This window comes from Pochonia chlamydosporia, chromosome 5, assembly GCF_001653235.2.
Source record: "Pochonia chlamydosporia 170 chromosome 5, whole genome shotgun sequence".
Taxonomy (NCBI): Eukaryota; Fungi; Ascomycota; class Sordariomycetes; order Hypocreales; family Clavicipitaceae; genus Pochonia; species Pochonia chlamydosporia.
The window spans coordinates 2,379,809-2,395,044 of record NC_035794.1 but is presented as its reverse complement, the minus strand read 5'-3'; the positions used below and the strand labels follow the sequence as shown (position 1 = coordinate 2,395,044).

Below are 15,236 nucleotides of genomic sequence, written 5' to 3'. Positions count from 1 at the left end.
AGGTTTCAAGTTGAAGTCATCATGGCCAACCTCTACCGCCTGACCCTTTTGACACGCTGCGGCCGGCTGTTGGCAATATCACCTTGGATGCATGTGCAACAGGCAGTTCTTTCCCTGCCTAATCAAGTGACCCTGCCGTTTTGCTCTGACCGCCCGCCTGACGCTGAATGGCGTGTTTGCAGTTTATACGACGGAGAATTCATCAGACCGAGCTGCGTTGCATCTCGCATTCCTTCAGTTCTACGTCCAGACAGCTTTCCATGGCGGGAGATTGGGGCATATCGTTGACCGTGACATGTAAGGGACTAGACATGTTTCTTGTGGCACAAGGTTGTGGCCACCTCGCGTGTATTGTGGGCGAAAGCAGTAGAATAAAATTTGATTGAGGTAGTCTACAAAAAGGGCCTGGCTGTAGCTTGATCCCCGGTCAGTCTGCATTTGGCACCCAAGATTGCTTTCAACTCTAAAATAAGTTGGGGGTTGTGAGATGTTAGGATCCCTCTCCTGCCAGCCCCTTCTTGACAGAGCAGCCTCCGAGATTCTCACCCCGCAGGAAAGACGTCGCCCTCTCAGCGACGCAATCGTCTTGGTATTTCGAACCGCAGCTTTCTTCCGGTGCTCCAGTTCCGCCGTATTTGTTCTCGCGAAGTATCCGGACCCTTCACTCACATCACCGCCTCACGACGATAGACGCTTCTCTCGGGTATTCTCCATTGAATGCCTGCCAGTTCCGCCGCATTTATTCTCACAGAGTATCTCTGACACGCTCGACCATCTTTCAGCATGCTCCATGCTGATTGTTGGGCCGTGAGCAATTTCCCCAAGTACCTGGAGCCCCCTTACGTCTAAACAACGGCGAGATATACCAGATTAAGCTGTGCACTTTACCGAAGCCTTGTCGTCGTCGTCTTGGTCGAAATGGTTAGCAACCTCAGCACACCAGAGCAAGCATCGTTCTATACCTAAAAAGAAGAAAAGGAAAACAAACGTACCAAATGCCCAGTCGCCACGAGCCCAGAGCTTCATCTTGTCCCGGCGAAACTCCTCAAAGTCCCATTCACGCCTCTCGATGTCATTTGGCTTCAAGAAAACGTACACCGACGCCCTCTTCATTGGGCCACCAACGTCCGCCTCTCCATCCTTGCCCAGCAGGCGCACCTCGACCGTCCGTCGCTCGTACTCTGCGCCTTCAAAGTAATCTAGTTTTTCCATGTTGGCATCAGTCAGACCCGTAACGTATATGCCACGAATCTCCCGTCCACTCTCCGGGACAGCGGCGGGATAGTCAGCGAGTTGCACTCTGTGGCGGCAGTAACCCTCGAGAATTGCGGGTGTGAACGTATGTAGATTGCGGATCGCTTGTGGCGGTTCTTTATCCCCGTAGCAAACACTAAAGAAGACCTCGGGGGCCATCTTGGATGTTGTTAGCATTTGCAATAGTCGGCGAACTTGCATGTCTCACCAAAGTGCCTGTGGCGTGTCAGTTTATGCAACGTCAGGGCCCCCATTGTGGCATGGCTCCTTCTTACCATATACGAATGCCGTGCCTTCTCCGCTCATTGTGACGGCGGTTAATTCGTCAATTAGCGAGTAAAAGTGTTTGATATGTGTAGACCACGGGGCCGAAGAGGTTGGTTGATGAGGAGTAAAGGTTATGGTAGTGGCATGTTTGGGAACATCGAAAGTGATGCGTGGAGTCTACTTAGTTCCGACATCGTCAAAGTGCCTACCCACCTTCCGATTCGGAGATAGTGGGGTAGGCGTGTAACCAAGCTGATGCATACAGCGACTGTATTTATTGCTGTCTCTTTATGAATGATTCAAGATTGAACAAACTATAGGCACATCATCAAGAACTCACCACCGCACCGACGCCGAAAGCAGTAGGTAATCCTGGCAATCTCTCATCGGTCGTTGCTGTAGGGTAGCAATCCCACTCTGGTGCCTGGTTTCTGATAAGATAAGATATGCTGCATTCACCCCACACAGCAGGGGCGTGTGCAGCCCTAGTGCCGGATCAATGTTGCTACACCTCCTAGCGCCATTGGAATTGGCGGCCTTGCCCCCCGGATTCGATGCTTCTCTAATTTTCAACGCGAGTCGCCTCAGTCCCTCGTCCTCCAGATTTGAGCTGCAGCCAAGCAAAAACTCGGTGCGTCCCAACGACAACTTCCTCGCATCCGAACCATACCTTTGCACCTATCGAACCTGAGATCGTGCAACCTTTCTTTCCTTTTCTTATTATTTTGTTTTATTAAGGCACAAGATTCCCCTACTTCCAAAGCACGCTGCTGCGGGTGGGACTGTTGGCGACGTGAGGACGAGGCAGCTTTCGCGATCCACCAAGTTGCGAATAACCTGCTCTCTCGAAGCTGACCAGCAGCACCGCGGAACCCCTTCGCATGGAATAAACAGTTGCGGCTCGTGGACGCCGATGATGCAGCCATGTCGGGAACCACTATTGACGATGTCGTAAAGCGACTCAGCACAGCTGATATAGGTACGACGACAAGACGATTGTGACTTGTGCTATTCTCCGTGGCCACCCACGGCTCGACGACCTATTGCTAATGTTGACTCTGGCTGTAGATGCTAGACTCAAACTCGAGGCGGCGACCACCTTGCGCGACAGCCTTGAACACTACACCAGTGGACCGATATACACACCGTTTCTCAAGAGGTTGATGCCAATCTTCATCAACATCCTCCGCGGACCATGCATCTTCCAAAGCAACTCACCGGAGCAGGTTTGTGCCATGACCATTGCCACGGCAATAATTCCAGCAAGAAACAAATCTAACCCCAGAGAACAGAAACTGCGCCATTGCATTTTAGAAGTCCTCCATCGGCTGCCCACGACGAATTCCCCAGTGGAACCCTTTGAACCGTACGCGGAAGAAATAGTCGACTTATTAATGCAGCTCGTTCGCACCGACAATGAAGAAATTGCTACACTCTGCGTAAAGGTGACATCGGACGTTATGCGCCACCAGTTTAAGGTTCTTCAAGGAAAGGTACAGCCGTTCCTGTCATTAATCCAGGAGCTGTTTGAGCAGATGGAAAAAGTCGTCAGGGAACAACTCGACAGTGTCGCTCCATCCGCCGCGTCACAACCTGGCGCGCCGTCAACGCCAGGCGGCTCGCAGACAAATTTTCAGTCTCCTCGACCTGGTTCGCCAGTGGCGTCGGTATCAGACCTGGGGGCCGACCCCCAGCAGCAAAATCGACCACTGCTCAAGGGGATGCAGTCGTTTAAGGTGTTATCCGAGTGCCCCATAATCGTCGTTTCGATATTTCAGGTGTATCGCGCCGCCGTTCCGCAAAATGTCAAGGCATTTGTGCCATTAATCAAGCGAGTCCTGCTCATTGAGGCGAGCGCCCAAAAGCAGGCGCACGCAGAGGCTGCTGCCAGGGGTCAGATTCACACGGGTGTTAGTCACGGAATAAAAGCAGAGCAGCGGGCTGCCTATGGCGACTTTATCACGGCCCAGGTCAAGACGATGAGTTTTCTGGCCTACCTACTTCGCCAGTACTCACAGCAGCTAAACGACTTTTTGCCCACCTTGCCGGAAGTCGTGGTACGTCTGCTAAAAGATTGCCCTCGGGAAAAGTCTGGCACGAGAAAGGAGCTATTGATAGCCATTCGACACATCATCAACTATAACTTTCGAAAGATCTTCTTGCCAAAGATTGACGAGCTGCTTGATGAACGAACACTCACCGGTGATGGCCTGACAGTCTACGAGACCATGCGGCCGTTGGCCTATAGCATGCTTGCTGATCTCATTCACCATGTCCGGGACTCGCTGAGCCCAGAGCAGATTCGCAAAACTGTCGAAGTCTACACCCGAAACCTGCAGGACAACTTCCCTGGAACCAGCTTTCAAACCATGAGCGCCAAGCTGTTGCTCAACATGGCCGAATGTATTGCAAAGTTGCCAAACAAGGTGGATGCAAGACACTACCTCATGATGATACTAAATGCCATTGGCGACAAGTTTGCCTCCATGAACCGGCAGTATCCCAATGCTGTTAAACTGTCAAAGCAGTACCAGGCCGAGGCGGGCACCCAGGAGACATATCTTGCCGACAAGGAATCCCGACCGGATTGGGACGAGACCGACATCTTTTCTGCGGTACCCATTAAGATATCCAACCCGAGAGATCGAGGCGCTGACCCCGTGGTGGACAACAAGTTTCTATTCCGGAACCTGATGAATGGGCTCAAGAATACATTTTACCAGCTGCGAACCTGTAATATCGGCAAGCCCATTGATCCCCAGAATGCGCCCTCGCACTGGACCGACGTCTCCTATGGTTTTACGGCGGAAGAAGTCAAGGTCATTATCAAGTTATTCAGAGAAGGCGCATACGTCTTTAGGTACTACGAGATTGAGAAACCGGCAGCCGAGTCGCAGTACGTGTCCCCCGTCGAGTACATGGCAAACTTTTACATGGTGTCGAGCACCAAGGAGGAAAAGGACCTGTTGGAAACCTTTGCCACCGTCTTTCACTGCATTGATCCCGCCACATTCCACGAAGTATTTCAGCAAGAGATTCCACGACTGTACGACATGATCTTTGAGCACACCGGCCTGTTGCATATACCCCAGTTTTTCCTAGCAAGCGAGGCTACTTCACCTAGCTTTTGCGGCATGCTTCTTCAGTTTCTCATGGAACACATCGACGAGGTGGGCTCGGCAGACGTCAAAAAATCGTCCATCTTGTTACGACTCTTCAAGTTGGCGTTCATGGCCGTTACCCTCTTTGCTCAGCAGAATGAGCAGGTCCTCCTGCCACACGTGGTCAATATTGTCACCAAGTCAATCGAGCTGTCCACAAAGGCGGAAGAGCCAATGAATTACTTTCTTTTGCTGCGATCCCTCTTCCGTAGTATAGGCGGAGGCAAGTTTGAGCAACTGTACAAGCAGATTTTGCCCCTGTTGGAAATGTTGCTGGATGTCCTCAACAATTTGCTCATGGCCGCACGAAAGCCGTCGGAGCGAGACTTGTACGTGGAGCTGTGCTTGACCGTCCCGGCTCGCCTGAGTCACTTGCTGCCGCATTTGAGCTTCCTGATGCGGCCCTTGGTCGTCGCCCTGCGCGCCGGCACCGAACTCGTCGGCCAGGGTCTCCGGACGCTCGAGCTCTGTGTCGACAACCTGACCGCCGACTACCTCGACCCCATCATGGCCCCCGTCATCGACGAGCTCATGACTGCCCTCTTCAACCACCTGCGCCCTCACCCCTACAGCCACTTCCACGCCCACACCACCATGAGAATTCTGGGCAAACTCGGAGGCAGAAACCGCAAGTTCATGACGGGCGCCGTCCCGCTGGAGTACAGGGGATATGCCGACGACCCGTCAAGCTTTGACCTGCGTCTCATTGGATCGAAAAAGGACAGGGCGTTCCCGGCCGACCTTGGCATCGACAGCGCCATCCAGAAGCTGATGGAGGTGCCAAAGATGGGAAAGAATAGCCAGAATCTTCGCGCGTACGACGAATACTACAAAAAGCAGGCACTTCACCTCATCATGTCACAGGTCAGACTTCGCGTCGGCCATGACCAACTCCCAGACGACCTGCCCCGGATTGTGCGCCTCCAGGCCCAGGACCTTTTGGCTCGAAAGCTGGACATGAATTTTGCGCCCTTCGAAGTGACGAACCGGGAAAAGTCCATTCCCAAGAAGGACGAGCAGGACAAGATCACCAAGCAGCTCATCAAGGCGGTCATGTTTGCCCACTCTCTTGCTGCTGCATCCAAGGACGAAGCTGACGCATTCCTCATGGACTTGTGCCGCCACTTTGCGCTCATTGAAGTCGGTCGGTCGTTGGTGGATCTGAAGCGAAATTTTAGCCCCTTTGATCCCAAGGCTGGCGAAGGCCCGCTCTGCATTGACACGCGCATCATGTCGGACGCAATCGTCGAGTCGCTGGCGTCCGACCACCCAGACGTCCGGGACGCCGCCAAAAAGGCCATTCGCGAGCTGTACCGGAGCACCGGCATCATCCTCGGATCCGAGAGCGCCGTGGGACGCCTGCCATTGTTTAGCCACCTCAGCAGCACGTTTTGCCACAGCTGCTACGAAGAAGAGTGGTTTACCAAAACGGGTGGCAGCCTCGGCATCAATTTCTTGCTTACGGAGCTCGACTTTGGCGACACTTGGGTGGCATCAAAGCAGATGGAGTTTATTCGCGCCCTCATGTACGTGATCAAGGACATGCCGCAAGACCTGCCGGAGAAGACCAGGTGCCTCGCCCAGACCAGCCTGGAGGTGCTTCTGAGGCGCATCACCAAGAACATCAAGAAGGAGGATGCCCTGCCCGTCCAAACCCAGCCGGGCCAGCCTCCCGTCAAGCAGTCGAGGCTGGCGCAGATTTGCATGCAGTTTAGCAACGAGCTGTCTCACATGAACAAGTTTGTCCGCGAAACGGCAAGGAACTCGCTTTCCCTTGTTGCAAAGGCGGCCGGGTGCGAAGTGTGGGAACTGCTCGAGCCGTACAAGGAGCGATTCCTGCAGCCAATCTACTCGAAACCGCTCAGGGCACTCCCCTTTAGCATTCAGATTGGATACATCAACGCCATGACGTACCACATGAGCCTCAAGAACGACTGGGTCAAGTTTGACGACAACCTGAATCGCCTGCTGATGGAATCGCTCGCCCTAGCTGACGCAAACGACGAGTCTCTGGCGAACAAGCCCGCCGAGTACCGTACCCACGATCACATTGTAAACCTGCGCGTCTCGTGCATCAAGCTGCTGAGCACGGCCATGACCTTTGAAGAGTTTGCCAACAACCCCATCAAGGGCAAGATTCTGTCCGTCTTCTTCAAATGCCTCTACTCGGAGTCGAAGCCAACCATTGCCGCCGCGAATGACGCCCTCAAGTCCGTCTTGACCGTTGACAGGCGTCTGCCCAAGGACCTGCTGCAGGGAGGGCTTCGGCCGGTGCTGCAGAGCCTGTCCGATCCCAAGCGACTCAGCGTCCACGGCCTCGACAACCTGTCCCGGCTGCTCAAGCTGCTCACCAGCTACTTCAAGGTCGAGATTGGAGCCCGCCTGCTGGACCAGATCGATTCCGTCGTGGAGCCCAGCGCGTGGCAGCAGATTTCCTTCACCTTTTTTGAGCAGCACCAGCACATGAAGGTCATCACCGCCATCCTCCACATTTTCCACCTCTTGCCGGCCCCCGCGGAGGCGTTCAAGGAGCGCCTCATTGACTGCTTTCTCGGGCTGGAGGAGAAGCTGCGGCGGACAATCCAAAGCCCCTTCCGCCAGCCCATGTATTTGTACCTCAACAGGTACCCCAAGGAAATCTGGACCTTTTTGCTCGGCAGGCTCGACGAGCTCAAGTACGGCAGGCTGCTCGCGCAAGTGCTTCGGCATCCGGACAGTGGTCCGTTGAGAGACGCGGCCGTGGAAGGCCTCGGCGCGTTGATGACCAAGTGCAATGAGCTGGCGGGCCAGGGCAACGAGAAGAAATTTATTGGCATCGTCAATGCGGTCCACATTCTGGACTCCATCAGCCACTTCCCAAACACGACGGCTTGGCTGGACAAGAAGGAGAACACGACTTGGCTCAAGGCCATGGGCAAGGAGCTGGAGGGCCACATTCGCAGCTACACCCTGCCCGCCGCGCTCCGCCTGCCCGCCTACCAGGCCGCAGAGCAGCTCATGAACGTCCTGGTCAAGTCCCTGGAGAGGAGCCCGAGGGACCTGGATGCCCTGTTCAACCTCATCGAGCTGGTCACAAGCAGCGAACTCAGGGCCACGCACAGCCTGTTTGCCTTTATATACGACAACATCATCACGAGCGAATCGATGGAGTTTTGGAAGTCTACCTTTTTGCGCTGCCTGGACGCGTACGCGGGCAAGTCGGCGTCCAACAAGACGAAGCACTTTTTGCTTCACTACGTCGCCAATCCCATTGTCGCCATGGACGTGATGCGGCACTGGAACCAGCCGGACCAGACAAAGGCGCAGAGGCTCATGGACCGGCCCGTCATGGATGCCATCAGCAGCAAGATCTGGAAAGTCCATCCGGACATGTCACCAGACGATCAGTCACAACCCGGCATTGACCACACGCGGTTCGAGGTCCTGCAGCTTTCGGCGATGCTCGTCAAGTACCACCACGCGGCGCTTCAGGAGGCCAGAAAGGACATCATCAAGTTTGGATGGACGTTTATCCGCCTCGAGGACGTCATCAACAAGCACGCCGCCTACGTCGTCATTGGTTACTTCATTGCTCACTACGAGACGCCCCCCAAGATTGTCAGCCAGGTGTACCTGTCGCTGCTCAAGACGAACCAGAACGAAGGCCGGGCTCTCGTAACGCAGGCGCTGGAGCTCATCGCCCCCGTTTTGCCCAAACGGTGCGGAGGCGGGCCGAACGAACGCAACGCCGCCTGGGCCGTCGCACCACGCCGCATCCTCGCAGACGAGGGCCAAAACGCCCAGCAGATGACCAGCATCTTTCACTTCCTGGTTAGACACCCAGACCTCTTCTACGACGCCCGAGACAAGTACGTCTTGCCGCTCATCAGCTCCCTTAGAAAGGTGGCTGTGCCTCCCAACCCGTCGCACGAGAGTAAGAAGCTGGCGATGAACATGATGTGGTTGATTTGGCAGTGGGAGCAGTGGCGTGTCGAGGGCCGGCCGGGCTCACCGATCATGGGTCGCGACCCGTCCGAATCGCCGACAACCAGGAAGAGGAAGCTGGATGGCGGCAGCGGCGGCGGCGATCAGCCGATGTCCTCGCCACCCACCGTACGACAGGCTGCACCGGTGAATGAGTACCAGATTCCCCCGGTCTTGCGGCAAAAGATGATCAAGTATCTCGTTGAATTCATTGCCCAGCTCAACGAACGATACCAGCTTCCCTCGGCCAAGCCCCGAGAACACAGCACGCCCTCCTTGCCCCTGCCTCCGCAAAGCACAGAATTGTGCAAGAGGGCCATGACTTTGCTCTACAACTTGGTGCAGCCCCAGTACTGGGGCGACTTGGAGCTTGATCTGTTTCCAAATGTCACCGACGTCATCCTGGGCAGCGACAAGACGCAGGTCATCCTCACTGCCGATCCAACCGACAAGGAAAAGTACGACGAGAAGTTTCTCACAAACATTATCAACACGCTGCAAGTTGTGCGCATTGTTCTCAATTTCAAGTCGGATGAGTGGGTGCAAAAGAATGTCGCCGCCGTGCAAAAGGTGCTGGAAAAGTGCCTCAAATGCGAGAACCCAGAGATTCAAGATTGCCTGCATCTCGCGGACAAGGAGTACGACGATGGCCGCGATCTCAAGTCCATCGTCAAGCGAGTGCTCGACGCGGTGCCCGAGGACACCCCCATGGAAGACGCGGACGCCGATGGCGAGCCCGAAGTGCAGACGTCGGAGATTGTCTCGTACCTGTCCCAGGCGGCCACCGAGGCGATGAACAGCAGCTCGTACATTTCCGGCGTCAGCCTGCTCTGGTCCATCGGCAACCGCAAGCCGGCCGTCATTGACCAGCACATTCCGTCGCTGATGAAGGCCCTGCAGAGCAAGCACGCGCGGGAGCACGTCCAGCACTACAACGCGGCGGCCAGCCAGGCGGCCAGCCAGGGGAACCGCGGCCAGGACGGCAACTCACCGGCCGGCGAGATGAGTGCGTACGATCTGGAAATCCAGACCAAGCTCATGATTAAGGAGATTCAAACCGTGGCCCTGCGAATGGAAACCCTGGGCGACAACAGGCGACCGTTTCTCAGCGTGCTCGCCACGCTCGTCGAAAAGTCGATGCACATTGAGCTCTGCACAGAAATCCTGACCATGGTGGAGGGATGGGTATTTCGGTCCGAGGGGACGTGGCCCACGCTCAAGGAAAAGACTGCTGTCTTGCATAAGATGCTCTCTTTTGAACACCGAAGCGATCCCACCATGCTGCAAAAGTTTCTGGACCTCGTCATTCGCATATACGAAGACCCCAAGATTACCCGGACCGAGCTGACGGTGCGGATGGAGCACGCCTTTCTCATTGGCACGCGGGCGACGGACGTCGAGATGCGCAACCGCTTCATGTCCATCTTTGACAAGAGCTTGTCAAAGACTGCCAGCGTCCGGCTGTCCTACGTCTTGACCTCGCAGAACTGGGACACCCTGGCCGACTCGTACTGGCTGGCGCAGGCCTCGCAGCTCTTGCTGGGTGCCGTCGAGCAAAACACAAACATCCAGCTTCACCACGACGACTTCAAGGTCATCTCGGCCTCGCAGCTCGCCGTAGTGTATCCCAGAGACAAGGACAGCAGGGAACCAAACTTGATGCCCGACGACAAATTTGAGGCGTTCATGGCCGGCCACCGGCGTTTTGTGTCCGAGCTCGGCGACGTCAAGGTTCGAGACATTGTCGAGCCACTGATGCAGCTTCAGCATGTCGACAACCAGCTGGCACACCAACTCTGGATCACCATCTTCCCCATGTACTGGTCCGCCACCGTGCGGGACGAACGCGCGGACCTTGAGCGCGGCATGGTGGCCCTCCTGACCAAGGACTACCACAGCCGTCAAATCGACAAGCGGCCCAATGTCGTGCAGTCGCTGGTGGAGGGAGCCGCCAAGACGTGGCCGGACTGCAGGCTGCCGCCTCACGTCCTGAAGTTTGAAGCCAAGACGTACGATGCGTGGTACACGGCCCTGGTGCAGCTCGAGAACGCCGCCATGAGACCGGAGATTGAATCCGCCACCGTCAGGGAGAGCAACCTGGACGCGCTGGTCGAGTTGTATGCCTCGCTGCAAGAGGACGACTTGTTCTACGGCACGTGGCGACGTCGGTGCCAATTCGTGGAGACGAACGCAGGGCTCTCCTATGAGCAGAATGGCATGTGGGACAAGGCGCAGAAGCTCTACGAGAATGCCCAAATCAAGGCCCGCACGGGGGTCATACCCTTTTCCCAGGCCGAGTACATGCTCTGGGAGGACCACTGGGTGCTGTGCGCGCAGAAGCTGCAGCAGTGGGAGATTCTGCAAGACTTTGCCAAGCACGAGAACTTCCAAGACCTGCTCCTCGAGTGTGCCTGGCGCAACACGGAGATGTGGCAAGACGCCCAGCACCGCGAGGCGCTGGACAATGTCATCAAGGGGGTCATGGACGCGCCCACTCCGCGACGGGCCTTCTTCCAGGCCTTCATGTCCCTGCTCAAGTTCCACAACCAGCAAGAGAGCGGCAACGACTTTGCCAGGGTCTGCGACGAGGCCATCCAGCTGTCGATCCGCAAGTGGCATCAGCTTCCCGAGCGGCTGACAAACGCGCACATTCCACTGCTGCAAAACTTTCAGCAGCTCGTTGAGCTTCACGATGCCAGCGTCATTTGCCAGTCCCTGGCGAACACAAACTCGTCCAACCTGGACCTCAAGTCTGGAGAGCTCAAGCTGCTCCTGGGCGCGTGGCGCGACCGGCTGCCCAACGTCTGGGACGACATCACCGCGTGGCAGGATCTCGTCACCTGGCGGCAACACATTTTCAGTCTCATCAACCAGACGTACCTGCAGCTGCTCCCCCAGCAGGGCCAGCAGAATGCCGGGGGCGCCTCTTCGTTTGCCTACCGGGGATACCACGAGACGGCCTGGATCATCAACCGATTCGCCCATGTGGCGCGCAAGCACAGCCTCCCGGAAGTGTGCATCAGCCAGCTTAGCCGCATTTACACGCTGCCAAACATAGAAATTCAGGAAGCGTTTCTCAAGCTCAGAGAGCAGGCCAAGTGTCATTACGAGAACCCCGAAGAGCTGTCGAGTGGCCTGGACGTGATCAACAACACCAACTTGAACTACTTCAACCCTCAGCAAAAGGCTGAATTCTACACCCTCAAGGGCATGTTCCTGGAGAAGCTCAACCAAAAGGACGAGGCGGACAACGCGTACGGCACTGCGCTCTACTTTGACATTGGTGCCCCCAAGGCGTGGGCGGAATGGGGCTACTTCAACGACAGGAAATTCAAGGAGGACCCGACCGACTTGAACGCGGCTCGACAGGCGCTGACTTCATATCTCCAGGCGGCCGGGAGCTACAAGAATGCCAAGTCTCGCAAGCTGCTCGCTCGCATTCTGTGGCTTCTTAGCCTGGACGACTCCAAGGGCACGATTGCCATGGGCTTTGACGACTTCAAGGGCGAGACGCCGGTGTGGTACTGGATCACCTTTATCCCGCAGCTGCTTACCGGACTGGGCCACAAGGAAGCACCCCGCGTGTACCAGATTCTTGTTTCCATTGCCAAGTCGTATCCGCAGGCACTGTATTTCCTGCTGCGCACGAACCGCGAGGACATGAACATCATCAAGAAGAATCAGGAGGCCAAGGAACGGGCTCGTCAACAGCGCGCTCACTCCATGGCCTCCAATGGCAAGGCGAATTCGTCGTCTCCTCTGCAAACCAAGACCGAGCCGCCCAAGGCAGCCGCAGACGGAGGCGCCTCATCCTCACGACCAGGCACAGCGACCGAGGGAGACGCTGCCGGACAAGTCAAGACGGAAGGCGGTGATGCTGCCGCCTCTGCCGGCACGCCAGCCACGGCCAATGCGTCCACGCCAACTCCCGCCACCGCTGCCGCCGCCCAGAAGCAGCCGGACCAGGCCACATCGACCAACCCGAATCACAAGAAGATGCCCTGGGAACTCACCGAGGAAATCATGTCTGTCCTCAAGACGGCTTTCCCCCTGCTCGCCCTGTCGATGGAGACCATGGTGGATCAGATTCAAAAGCACTTCAAGTGCCCGCCAGACGAGGACGCCTACCGACTGATTGTGGCCCTGCTCAACGATGCCCTGACCTATGTCAGCCGCACGCCGGCTTCGTTTGCCAAGAGCGTCAAGCTGCCCTCTGCGACCGAGACCAACATTACGCGGTTTGCAGAGACGATTCTGCCAAACCACATCAAGAAGTCGTTTGAGGCCGACTTTGTGGACGTCAAGCCAACAATGTACGAATACATCCACAAACTGCGCCGCTGGCGTACCAAGTTTGAAGAGAAGCTAGATCGTCGCGTCGCCCACACACCCCTCGAGTCCTTTTCTCCACACCTGAGCGAATTCCGATATCAAAAGTTTGACGAGGTGGAGATCCCCGGCCAGTACCTGCAGCACAAGGATAAGAATCAGGATTTCATCCGCATAGAGAGGTTCTTGCCAAACGTGGACTTGGTCCGCTCGTACAGCACGTCGTACCGCCGCCTCAAGATGCGCGGCCACGACGGCAGCGTGCACTCGTGGGCGGTGCAGCACCCGGCGGCGCGCCATTGCAGACGCGAGGAGAGGATTCTGCAACTGTTTAGACATCTCAACCAGACCCTAGGACGGAAAAAGGAGAGCCGCCGCCGAGACTTGCAGTTCACTCTGCCGCTGATGGTTCCTCTTGCCCCCCACATAAGAATTGTCCAAGAGGACACCTCGTATGTCACGCTGCAGGCAGTCTACGAAGATCACTGTCGCCGCATGGGCTTTTCCAAGGATGACCCGGTCCTGTTCACGCTTGAGAAGTTGCGTGGTGTGCTTGAGAGCAAGAGCCAGGTATGTAATTTATAGAGCCCAGGGGACGTCCCGGCGACGACCAAGACGGAAAAGCTAACATTGGTGTTTTTTTCAAGCAGGGCAAACCCGAGCTGACTCCGCCAGCAAGGCTGGAAGTGTTCAACGCCGTTCAGGAGAAGTGGGTGCCGTCTACGGTCGCGCTGGAATACTTTCAGCAGGTGTTCCCGCAGTTTGCAGAGTTCTGGCTCTTCCGGAGGCAATTCTCATATCAGCTCGCGGCCCTCACGTTTATGACGTACATTTTGTACATGCACAACCGGTACCCTGCCAAGATCAACATCGCACGGGGCTCAGGCAACATTTGGGGATCGGAGCTCATGTCGTTCATGAGCGCCTCCAAGCCCTTCTTCCACAACCCGGAGCCGGTCCCGTTCCGCCTGACACCCAACCTGCAGGTTCTCATGGGTCCGTTGGCGACTGAGGGCATCTATGCCTGCTCGCTGATGGCCATTGCTCGCTGCCTCACGGAGCCAGAACATGAGCTGGAGCATGCACTCACGCTCTTTGTGCGAGACGAAATGATTTTCTGGCTCACGAGCAGCCACCGAAACGGGATCAGTGAAAGCCAGCTACGCGACTCTGTCCAGGTTAACAGCGACTCGATTGTCAAGAGGGCGGCCAGCTTGGCTCACAATCCATCCGGCAACTTGCCGGCGAACCAGACGGTGATTGATGCCATTGCCAAGGCTGTCAACCCAATGAACCTGGCGCAGTGCGATGCTCTGTGGATGCCGTACCTTTAAGGGTGTGCGTTGCGGGCACGGCAAGGTGGAACGAGGCTACAAAGAGAGAACTGGGCAGAATGAAAGCGATACGGGGGAGCAAAGGCGGACATGTCCTTTAGCAAGGCGTTTAGGGATGCAGGTTTGGGTCTATCTCAATTTTCATTTTACTTTTTACTATGACAACGACGAGGGAATGGATCATTGTACTTGTATTTGTACGGAAAGCTTATCAATCGGCGTTCCATGTCGACAAATCCACTGTTGCTACCTTTTGTAGGGTGATTTGGTGGGTCACTCTGCATGTATACAAACATAATACCAAATAAATTTGTTTAGTACAGTACAGTACTGGCTGCGTGTGCGTTGTGGTTGTATATGAATGTTGATGCAAGACCGATGAGAGCCGTTTGTGTGCAGTCGGCAACAGGCTGGGTCCGGAGCAACTTGTCGGTGTGCCGAAAGGTGGTTCCAGCTCGGAACAACCCCGATGTCTTGCCGAACCAATGCTGTCCAACATCAAGCGTGGGGAAGTCAAGGGAAACCAGATAGACCCCGCACACCACGCACTAGGCTCATAATCCCACAAACCGCACCGGATCCAACGTGCGCCCCCGACATTGTGTACCCATCCATTCCCGAGGTTACCATTCCCCCCGGCGGGCCAGATTGGCCAATCTTGTTCAAGCACCCGTGGCTGTCGACCTACGTTGGCCGGGAGGGAATGGGGAATCCTTGCAAAATGGGAAATCGAATTGCATGCTTTGGGCCGACGACGACCCGGCTGTTTATAAGCTACGTCTCCGAAGCCGCACCTCTTCAACTTCTCGTTGCACAACTTCGAGAAGCACGGTACTACGCGACAAGCCCGAGTGTAGACTGACATCTAGAGAAGGGAATTGTCTTTTGTTTTGTGTTCTTCATTTCTCCTTTAGACACCATGGACTTT

The 15,236-nt window shown here is 55.8% G+C and overlaps 2 protein-coding genes across 2 annotated transcripts; one reads left to right on the top strand and one right to left on the bottom strand.

Moving 5' to 3' along the window:
- Positions 1-870: 870 nt before the first annotated feature.
- VFPPC_06024 (AIG2-like protein) lies at positions 871-1,560 on the bottom strand (the record flags this gene model as incomplete). The annotated part of the gene is made up of 4 exons (XM_018285129.1): positions 871-908; positions 993-1,413; positions 1,463-1,470; positions 1,530-1,560. The coding sequence occupies 4 exons, from the start codon at positions 1,558-1,560 to the stop codon at positions 871-873; spliced, it is 498 nt and encodes a 165-aa protein (XP_018142118.1).
- An 885-nt stretch (positions 1,561-2,445) lies between these two features.
- VFPPC_06023 (phosphatidylinositol 3- and 4-kinase) lies at positions 2,446-14,308 on the top strand (the record flags this gene model as incomplete). The annotated part of the gene is made up of 5 exons (XM_022428490.1): positions 2,446-2,500; positions 2,590-2,747; positions 2,814-3,578; positions 3,627-13,544; positions 13,625-14,308. The coding sequence occupies 5 exons, from the start codon at positions 2,446-2,448 to the stop codon at positions 14,306-14,308; spliced, it is 11,580 nt and encodes a 3,859-aa protein (XP_022284296.1).
- Between the last annotated feature and the right edge of the window lie 928 nt (positions 14,309-15,236).